Below are 10,750 nucleotides of genomic sequence, written 5' to 3' on the forward strand. Positions count from 1 at the left end.
CTACGATTATTCTTACCTCAGTCAGACCACCGATGCACAGATGTGCGGAAAAAATGTCTACTTCCTACACCCTTCATGTCCTCTCCCCTCCGTCCAAGAATCCGTGACCTAGAGCGGAACGTTAAATGGCTTCTCTGCTTTCCTGCCGTAAGGCACTCCAGGAGACAACTTCCGTTTCCTCTTGGCTCCGGCTGGAGGATTGACTATTGAGTGTCGTGAGAGGTCAGATTGCTGTCAGGTAAATTAGAGTTGGTGGGACGCCTCTTAATCAGGAATAAGAGTGAGACTCTGTTCGGGGATTGTAGAAAAGGGAGAGACTAAATGGAGAACGGTCTTGAGAGTATGTACCTCGAGGGAAGGGGATCAGAGAGAGAACAATGAAGTCCTGGGATAGTGAGGGGTAGTTAGTAAAAGAATGCGGTGAGAATTACTGTGGTTAAGTCCATATGCTTTTTTCCTCCTTTCCCACCTGCAAATCCCCGCCCTGTGTTTTCTGGTTTACCTCTGAGTTGAATAAAGGCAGAATAGCTCCATATTGAAAAATTATAAAATAAGAGTAATTGCAATGCCTGCCTCACAACAATCATGTATGGTTTTAAGTAAGGCTTTTCTGGTGTAAATGTTTATGACAATGTTAAAGTGAAAAAAGCAGGGTACAAAATCACATCCGTTTTTAAAGTGATTGCTATGTTTAAATTTCATATAAGTAGGTGCAGGGTACTGGAGGGGACACTAAAAGTTCACTTGTGTTTATTTTTTAATGTTTTTATTCACAATTTTAAAAATGAGGGGTAGTTGGGATATATGCTTGAAAGTCGTTGGTAAACCGTAAGATTACATGTACTGTAAGTGGCATTATCCTCTTATTTTCTAGTTAGGGAAAGTATGCCAGGCCCCAATAGTGGAGGTGGAGTTGATCTCCACCAAAGAAGAGATTCACTCCTACCTTTTTAAAAGTTTCATGATCATATGTTTTTTTCTTAACTTAACTTTTTTGTCTGAACAGTTCTGAAACTGAAATAATTATCCAATGTTGAGTCCTTGGCATAATTTGTCATTTATCTAATTTTCGTTTTTATTGTGAAATATACATAGCAGAATGGTGTATAAAATATAAATACATTTAAAGAATTATAATTAAGCAAACCCTCAAGTTAGAAAATAAAACATTGCCAATAACTTAGAACTTGCAGTCTCAGCAGACGTAATGACCCTTCAAAGAGGTGAAAATTGGTTCTTGGAGGAGAGGTGAAAAAAATTGAAGACTACAAGTGGTTTGTGGCCCTCCAAAGAGCCATGGTACATTAACAGATAAATACAGTATATCTATGGTATTAAAATTTCATTGGGGCGGGGTCTGAGAATGTGATAAGGAAAAAAATATCCAAAAAAGCTCCTTTGGGGTCCAAGAATTAAAAATAGATTGAAGGGGCGCCTGGGTGGCACGGCGGTTAAGCGTCTGCCTTCGGCTCAGGGCGTGATCCCGGCGTTTTGGGATCGAGCCCCATATCAGGCTCCTCCGCTATGAGCCTGCTTCTTCCTCTCCCACTCCCCCTGCTTGTGTTCCCTCTCTCGCTGGCTGTCTCTGTCTCTGTCACATAAATAAATAAAAAATCTTAAAAAAAAAAAAATAGATTGAAAAACACTGCCTTAGAAGCTCCCTGTATGAACTTCTGTGATTCTATCTCTTCCAACAAGAGGTAACCACTATCCTGACTTGTGACAAACATTCACTTTTTTGGCTTTGTCCATGTATGGTGCATTTCTTTAAAAAATGAATTATTTGGTTTTTCAGTTTATATAAATGGGATCGAAGTGTGTGTAATTTTTAAACTCACCCCTTGTTCATTATTTGTGAGATTTGTTCATATTTTCGCATGTAGTTTTTCATTGTGTATTCTGTAGTGTGGCTTCCGTGAATAATCCATTATTATTGTTGGATATTTGGGTTGTTTACAGTTTGGGGCTATACATGTAAACAGTCTGGCTAAAAAGATTCTTATATATCTATTGTTAAAATATATATAGTTACATGTAAGAGTTTTTTAATTATAGTGCTGTCCAATGGAAATATAATGCAAGGCTGATATGTAATGTACAGTTTTCTAGTAGCCATATTCAAAAGATAAAAGAAACAATTATATATTTTGTCTAATCCAGTATATTCAAAGTATTATTTCAAGATGTAATCAGTATTAAAAGTTATTAATGAAATATTCTGCATTTTCTTCATACTGTCTCAAAATCGATGTATTTTACACTTAAGTACATTTGTATGGTAAGTTTTCATAAATATAAACACTTGATCTGTTTATATTTTGCAAAATTTACAGTTGAAAATGTAGATCCATATACCTAAATTGTTCCAAACACACTTTGAAATTTTCTAATAACTGATGTGATAATCCGACTTGAAATTTAAATTAATTAAAATTAAATAAAAATTCTAGTTCCCCAGTTGCACTGTTCACACTTCAAGGTGAGCAAATATTGGTGCTAGTGGAAACCATATTGAATGTTGCAGATCTGGACCATAAGGTATTCAAATGTTTGACATTTCTAGGTCAGACAGTTTTTCACAATGTGCTAAGTCACATTCTCACCACCTGGGTGTGAATGTGTAAAACACATCAGTGGAAAACACATTGTGATCTGTTTTCCACAAATCTCAATCTTACAAGGTAGGTTTTATCCTCATACTGTATGAGGACACAAGTTCAGAGAGATTAAATTATTTGCCCAGAAGTTTATAGCTATTAATGGTGCATCCAGGATTAGATCTATATAGCACCAAAGTCTGCACTGAAGTAGAATTCTAAACTTCCTTCAAGTGATCAGGATATATTTTAATTTATGGCTATTCTGAAGTAGAAATAATTTTAAAAAGAAAATGAAAAGTTCCCTAGAAATTGTGTTGTTCAGCTTTTTGTAAAGCCATTGAAATATTCTATTTAGTGAATGCCTATAAAGGGACACTTTCTGAAATATTTTAATGAGGTAGAAGAGAAAATGCTTTGAATTTATTAAAGGAAATTAGGAGAAAAGAATATGTATACTTTCATGTTTTCTTTCAAAGATTTATCTCCCAAATTACTTAACATTTTGAACATAGTAATATTGTAATTTTGAAATAGCCTTCATATATAGTAATGCTTCCATTTTTCTTCTCTTTTTTTTTTAGGTGGGGGCAGGAAGGGGTATGTGCAGAGAGAGAATCTTAAGCAGGCTTCATGCCTAGCACAGAGCCCAAGATAGGGCTTGATTTCACAACCCTGAGATCATGACCTGAGCTGAAATCAAGAGTTAGACACTTAACCATCCAGCAGCCCCTCCATTTTTATTTTTAAAATCAAATTATTTCATCAAAAGATTTTGACATTTGTTTTGTATTTCTTTTCCAAGTATGCTGATACTCAATTAGAGTTAGTATTCTAGAATTGATATTTGCCACAATAAGGGTTTATCTTGTAATCTCTTTAAAGATTTTTGGAATGAACCATTAAAAAAATTTTTTTCTGAAAACATGGTTTGAAGAAACCAAGATATCCTTCTAATTAAACACTTCTAAAAGTATTCTATTATAGCACCAAAGTCTGCACTGAAGTAGAATTCCAAACTTCCTTCCTATTCTATAATAATGTATTGAATAATTAATGTATTGAATTTCAAAATCAGCCTGAAATCTGAAACCATATTTTTTTCCTTTATATTATTGAATCCACCAAATAATAAGGAAATAATAGATCATATGTTTCATTTGAAATTGTGAATGTTGTTTTAATTTATGTTTGGTGGGTATTGGTTTTCATTCTTTTTTTAAATGTAAAAAACATCGGGGTACCTGGGTGGCTCAGTCAGTTAAGTGTCTGCCTTTGGCTCAGGTCAGAAGGATTGAATCCCGCGTCGGGCTCCTTGCTCAGTGGGGAGTGTGCTTCTGCCTCTGCCTGCTGCTCCACCTGCTTGTGAGCTCGCTCTTTCTCACACACAAATAAATAAATAAATAAAATATTTTTAAAAAATAAATGTAGAAAATATCAGAATAATGTTTTGTGATTGTCTTAACATGTCTAAATATAAAGTGTTGGTTAATTTGTCAGAATTACTATGTATACCCCCCCAATATTCTGGAAACTATTGTTTAATGGAATGAACATTTCACATAATGTATCTTTGGTATACACTATCTAATAATTACCTCTGTCTTCTAAAATGCAGTGTAAAAGCCCTGCCTTATTACTGGGCCTGTTCAGAGTTGTAAATGCAGACATAATGTTAGTAATTATTTGGTTTGGTTTTATTTCTGGAGAGCAGTGATTATAGAATTGCTACTGCTAACCTTATACAAAGGGGGTATTAATTCATACCTCCTTAATTTGAAATTCATTTAACTCGGGACTGAACTCAAGTTTCTTTTTACATTATCTATAAAAATAACACTAGTGGGGTGCCTGGCTGGCTCAGTTGGTAGAGCATGTGACTTTTTTTTTTAAGAGTTTTATTTATTTATTTGAGAGAGAGGGAGCAGGAGTGGGGAGGAGGAAGAAAGGGAGAAGCAGGCTATCCCCTGAGCAGGGAGCCCAATGCTGGGCTTGATCCCAGGACTCGGGGATCATGACCTGAGCCGAAGGCAGATGTGTAACCGATTGCACCACCCTGGCACCCCAAGCATGTGACTCTTTGTGAGTTCGAGCCCCATGTTGGATGTAGAGATTATAAATAAATAAACTTACAAAAAGTAACACTAGTAAAACTGAAATCTTTATTATAACCATTACAGGCATGTTTTATTTAAAGAGTAGGTGTCCTAAGGTCTCTGTTGCTCTAGTTCAGGAGTCAGCAAACCATAGCCAGCTGTCCAAATCCAGCATATTGCCTGTTTTTGTACTGCCCATGAGCTAAGAATGGTTTTTACAGACAAACTTTTAGAATGAATTTGCTAACTTAAGGAACCCTAGCCTTGAGCCCCAGTTAAGCAAAATGTTATTCCCAAAAAAGGGAATTTCATTTTTTTATCAGACCTGTATTAAAATTGTACTCAGTTATTATTATATTTTGAATTTTATCAATAAAATTTTTTTCTCTTGTTATATAACTACCTACAAGATATCTTGGTCTGCAGAGCTTAAGACACTATCTGGCTCTTTACAGAAAAAGTTCATGTGATCATAGCTATTTAAACACAATAACACTGCATTTTAAAAGAATCATCTGAACAACGCAGATAACAAAACAATATGTATATCTTCATTATGCATGTTTACACATTGTGAAAGGACTAAAAAAGAAGGAAACAGTATTGCTTAGAAGTGAGGAGCAAGGACTGAAACCAAACTGCAAGGTTCAAAACCAATTGTACCATTTACTGTTTTTGTTACCTTCAGAAAGTTTCTTACCTTGTTGGAGCTTCATTGTCTTCATGTGTAAAATGGTGATAATAACCATAATTCAAGTTCAAAGAGTTGTTTTAGGAGTAATGGAATTAATACATGTTAAAGCACTTTGATGCACCTGGCACATAGAGCACAAAAAAATGTTAGCTGTTCTTAAAATGAAGAAAGGAACAGAATAGTAAATGGTTATCTCTGAGTGGTGGGATTATTGATTTTTTTAATATATTTTGTATATGTGTATTTCCTAACTGTGAATATACACTAGTTATGTAATAGGATGCTGTTTTATAAATCCTGTTTACTCAGAATTTTCAGGTATATATATTGACTCTCCTTTTAAAACATTAACAAATGTTTGGGTATTTGATATCTACAGTTGGTATAGTTCTCTTTTATGTTAATCTTATCCTTTAGACATGGCCCATGGACATGGGCATGAACATGGCCATAGTAAACTGGAACTTCCAGATTATAAACAATGGAAGATAGAAGGGACACCATTAGAAACTGTCCAGGAGAAGCTGGCTGCACGAGGGCTAAGGGATCCATGGGGCCGGTAAGAATTCTTGAATAATTTAGATAGAATTTATTCTAGAGGATCAGTATCTATGTTCCTTTTCTTTTTTTTTTTAATTTGTTTTAGCTATTCTAGGTTCTTCGTATTTACATTTAAATGTTAAAACAAGCTTTTCAGTTTCTACAAAACTGCTCAAATTTTAATTGGGATTACATTAACTCAGAGCTCAACTGAGGATAATTGATGTCTTAACAAGTTTAATCACTATATTGTACACCTGAAACTAATATTACACTGTATTAACTAACTGGAATTTAAATAAAAACTTTAAAAAATTGATGGCTTAACAATATTGAGTCTTCCAGTCTATGGACAGTTTAGATTCTGTTTAATTTTCTCAGTAGTGTTTTATTGCTTTAAAAACCTATCTTGTGTATATTTTGTTAAATTTATCCTGAATTACTCCTTATTTTATGTTATTGTAAATGGCAAATGGTTAAATTTTTAATTTTCTTTGCTAATAAAATACAATGAAGTTTTATATATTGACTTTTTATCTTGTTACTTGGCTAAATTCACGTTTTTGTTCTAGCAGGGTTTTTTTACAGATTTCTTAGAATTTACTTAATAGATGATCATTTTGTCTAAAATCAGTGTTACTTCTTCCTTTTCAGTCTGTAAACTTTTTATTTCTTTCTTGCATTGGCTAACACTAGTATAATGATGAATAGAGTGGTGTTAGCTGACAATCCATGCCCTGTTCCTTTTTTTTTTTTTTTAATTTATCCTTAAGTAATCTCTGCACCCAATATGGTACTCAAACTCGAACAGTGTGGGACCCTGAGATCAAGAGTCACATGGTGTACCGACTGATCCAGCCAGGAGCCCCTGTCTTGTTCCTTATTGGGGGAAAGCATTCAGTCTTTCACCACTGAGTATATTAGTTGTAGGGTGGTCATAGATGCCCTTCATCAGTAGAGTTTCTCTTGAGTGTTGAATTTTTTTAGAGGCTTTTTCTGCATCTATTGAGATGTTCACATAGTTTTTTCATTCTGTTAATATGATGAATTACTCTTATTGATTTTAAAATATCAAACCAATCTTGCATTCCTGAGGTAAACCCTTCTTCATAATATATTATCCTTTCATATATTGCTAGATTTAATTTTCTAAAATTCTGTTGAGAATATTTGCATCTGTGTTCCTGAAGGATATTACCCTATAGTTTTCTTCTAATGTCTTTGTCTGGTTTTGGTATCTGAATTAGATTTGATTAACTCTCATATTTTCTAGTAAGTCAGATTTTTAGAGTTAAGTGGGGTTTTTTTATATAACATGATTTTTTTCCACTCATTTATCCCTACCTATGAGAGAAGACTTTTTTTCACTAGCACTCTCTGCATTCTGGTTACTTCTCTGTTCAGGATACTCAGAAGAATAATTACCAGAACAGAAAGTCAGTTTTTTTTTTTTTTTTTTTTTTAGAAGTCAGTCTTCTAAAGCTCAAGCAGCTGTGACAGGGAAAAGCTCTGATTCTCTGGAAGAATAATAATAATAAGTGTTACACTCTCTGTGCCAGAATATATCATACATTATCCTGTTTAATCTTTGTAATAACCCTATAAGGTAGATAGTAATCACCATTGAGTAAAAGAGGAAGCAAGCCCTGACAGGTTAAGTAACTTGTCTAGCCTAAAAGGTTGTGAATCTAAGTGACGGAACAAAGTTTAATACCCATATTTCTAACTTCCTTTTTAAATGATACTATAATGACTGCTATGGGCAAAGCCACACAGCTGACCTGTAATAAATAGACTGAAGTGAGTCTTGCATTTGGGAATTCTGTAAAATCCTAAGTATTAATGACTGTGAAATCATCAAGTCTTTTTCTTCTGTTTTATATATGAAATGTGGGACCTAATTATCTTATGTTGCAGAAAGATTCCTACTATGATCCACTTAGATTATCTTATATAAGGTTGCATTTAAGTCTGTTAGAAAGATGAAAATTAAATGTTTCACTTAGTGAATGTACATAAGTTGTGTGTGATTATAATTTTTCCCTTTTTCTCCTCTAGCAATGAAGCTTGGAGATACATGGGTGGCTTTGCAAACAACGTTTCCTTTGTTGGTGCATTATTAAAAGGATTCAAATGGGGATTTGCTGCATTTGTGGTAGCTGTAGGGGCTGAATATTACCTGGAATCCAAGAATAAAGATAAGAAGCATCACTGAAGATAATACCTGGAAGTATCTTAAAGGCTTCTTAACTCTCTTATAAAAATAAGATTTCTTCAATGTAGCTTACTCGTCTGTGTGTTTTTCCCTTAAATGATACTAGTAAGATTTAATAAAGTAAGAATACAAGTGCTAGTCTATTTTTATCATTCTTAAAAAAAAAAAATGTCTCGGGGCACATGGCTGGCTCAGTTGGCAGAGCATGTGACTCTTGATCATGGGTCATGGGTTTGAGCCCCATGTTAGCTGTAGGGATTACTTTTAAAGAATGTCTCAAGCCATATCAGCTTTGGTTTGAAATATGTGGGGGGACTGAGTCCCAGCAGTAGTGCATTCTGCATATGGCAGAAAGCCGGCATATATTTGAACAAATGGATATGTTCCAAAAGGCTTTCTTTTCGTTTTTTCAAGTTTTTTTAGTGTGGTAAAGTTTGCCATCTGAACTATTTTTAAGTGTGCAGTCTGTGGTACTAAATACATTCAAAATGTGCAACCATCACCACCATCCATCCCCATAACTCTTTTTATCTTTTAAAACTGAAAGTCTATGCCATTAAACAATCAGTCCTCATTCCCCCTTCTCCCAGCTCTTGGCAACCACCATTCTATTTTCTGTCTCTATGATTTTGGCTACTCAAAAGTACCTCATATAAATGGAATGATAGAATATTTGTCTGTGACTGGCTTATTTCACTTATCACAATGTCTTCAAGTTTCATCTGTACTGTAGTATGGGCCAGAATTTCCTTTCTTATTAAATCTGAATAGTGTTCCATTGTATGTATATACTACATTTTGCCTTTCCATTCATCCTTTGACGGATACTTGTTTGCTTCCACATTTTAGGTATTGTGAATTATACTACTATGAACATGGGTGTACTCTAACAGGGTTTTTTTTGTGTTTTTTTTTAAATGATTTTTTATTATATTATGTTAGTCACCATACAGTACATCCCCGGATTCCGATGTAAAGTTCGATGCTTCATTAGTTGTGTATAACACCCAGTGCACCATGCAATACTCTAACAGGGTTTTAAATGGGAATTAGCCTTGCTGTTTTTACCATACTCTTCAAGTGCTTTAGCTTATACTGTAAAACACTTGCTGCCAGTTCTGATTGACCTATTCATGTATCATGTTCATTTTTCTTTGTTGTGATATCTACTCTTGCCTTAGTCCTCATTATCCCAATGATTTGAAAAGATTGACATTTTTTTCTGTATTTCTAACAACAAACTATGCATTTTTCCTACATTGAATTTTTACATTAAAAAAAAGGTTTTATTTATTTATTTTTATTTGAGAGAGAGAGTGTGTGAGGACAAGCGGGGGGAAGAGCAGAGGGGGAGGGAGAAGCAGGCTCCCTACTGAGCAGAGAGCCCAATGTGGGACTCTATCCCAGGACCCTGAGATTATGACCTGAGCTGAAGGCTTAACTGACTGAGCCACCAAGTTGCCCCAATTTTTTAAATTTTGATTAATTAAATTTCTAAGTTGAGACTTAAACGCAACTTCTTGAAGAGGTAATACTATTTCTTGAATAACAAAGTTAATATAAAACTCCAGGGTGATTTTTTTTCTTTATAAATTTCTTCTTTATAAACATAAACTTGAGAAATCACTAAATACATGAGACAAGAGTTCCTAATAGTGGTAAATAGAATGTGGTAAAATGGAATAATAAAAAAGACTGCAAATGGTAAGGAAAGTGTTTAACAAGCAACAAAGAACAATAGGAAAAATACAAATAGCAAGATGGTAGATTTAAATTTGATCATATGAATAATTATATTAAATGTAAATGGTCTAAAATTGAAACTCTAGAATCTTTCAATTAAAACACAGATTGTCAGCTTAGGCAAAAAAATAAGACCCAATATAAGCTGTTTACATGAAAACTCCTTTAAAACATAGGATAAAAGTAGAAAAAATATACTGTGCAAACAGTAATGAAAAGAATATTGACAAATTTCAGAATAAAGACTATTCTCACTCCATAATAATGGAGGATTCAGTTCATTAAAGCATAAAAATCTGAAATGTATGTGCACAGAGCTTTATTTTTTTAAATATGTCCAGATTTGTTTATTAGTAATCTGAAACCAGGCCATTACAATAAAGAGAGGTACGACAGCCTACAGGAATTTTGAAGTAAAAGATAAAAGGGGTTCCTGAAGTTGCAGAGAGCTTTAAATTATATGAAACAAATAGAACTAAAGGGAGAAATGGGCAAATCCACAATTACAGTTGAAGATTTCAACACTCTCAGTAATTGATAGAAAAAGTAGAAAATCATCTTGCCTATAGAAAACATGAACAACACTATAGCTTGATGTAATATTTATAGACCACTCTGCTCCAAAACAGTAGAGCATTCATTCTTTTCAAGTGCACATGGACCATTTATTACAACAGACTATTTTCTGGGCCATAAAACAATATATTTAAGAAGACTGAAATTACACAAAACATTCTCAGATCACAAAGAAATTAGACAAAAAGTAACATACCTGAAAAATCCACCCCTATATGGAAATTGGATGGCACACTTGTAATACCCTCTGATCAAAAAAGAGGTCTAGAGAAATTAGAAATTCTTTTTT

The 10,750-nt window shown here is 34.0% G+C and overlaps 2 protein-coding genes across 4 annotated transcripts in view; one reads left to right on the plus strand and one right to left on the minus strand.

Moving 5' to 3' along the window:
* The window catches only part of FAM126B (family with sequence similarity 126 member B), an 82,681-nt gene extending 82,537 nt beyond the window's left edge, over positions 1–144 (minus strand). For 2 of the 3 annotated variants that reach the window (XM_034654938.1, XM_034654940.1), the window contains exon 1: positions 17–144. The gene's annotated coding sequence lies outside the window, so the exon portion shown is untranslated. The remainder of the gene's footprint in view (positions 1–16) is intronic. The other variant, XM_034654944.1, reaches the window with a different exon arrangement.
* Positions 111–8,274, plus strand: NDUFB3 (NADH:ubiquinone oxidoreductase subunit B3). Its single transcript, XM_011220529.3, has 3 exons — positions 111–238; positions 5,805–5,946; positions 7,986–8,274. The coding sequence occupies exons 2-3, from the start codon at positions 5,807–5,809 to the stop codon at positions 8,140–8,142; spliced, it is 297 nt and encodes a 98-aa protein (XP_011218831.1). The 5' UTR covers positions 111–238; positions 5,805–5,806; the 3' UTR covers positions 8,143–8,274.
* Positions 8,275–10,750: the final 2,476 nt, after the last annotated feature.

Source organism: Ailuropoda melanoleuca, chromosome 2, assembly GCF_002007445.2.
Source record: "Ailuropoda melanoleuca isolate Jingjing chromosome 2, ASM200744v2, whole genome shotgun sequence".
Classification (NCBI taxonomy): domain Eukaryota; kingdom Metazoa; phylum Chordata; class Mammalia; order Carnivora; family Ursidae; genus Ailuropoda; species Ailuropoda melanoleuca.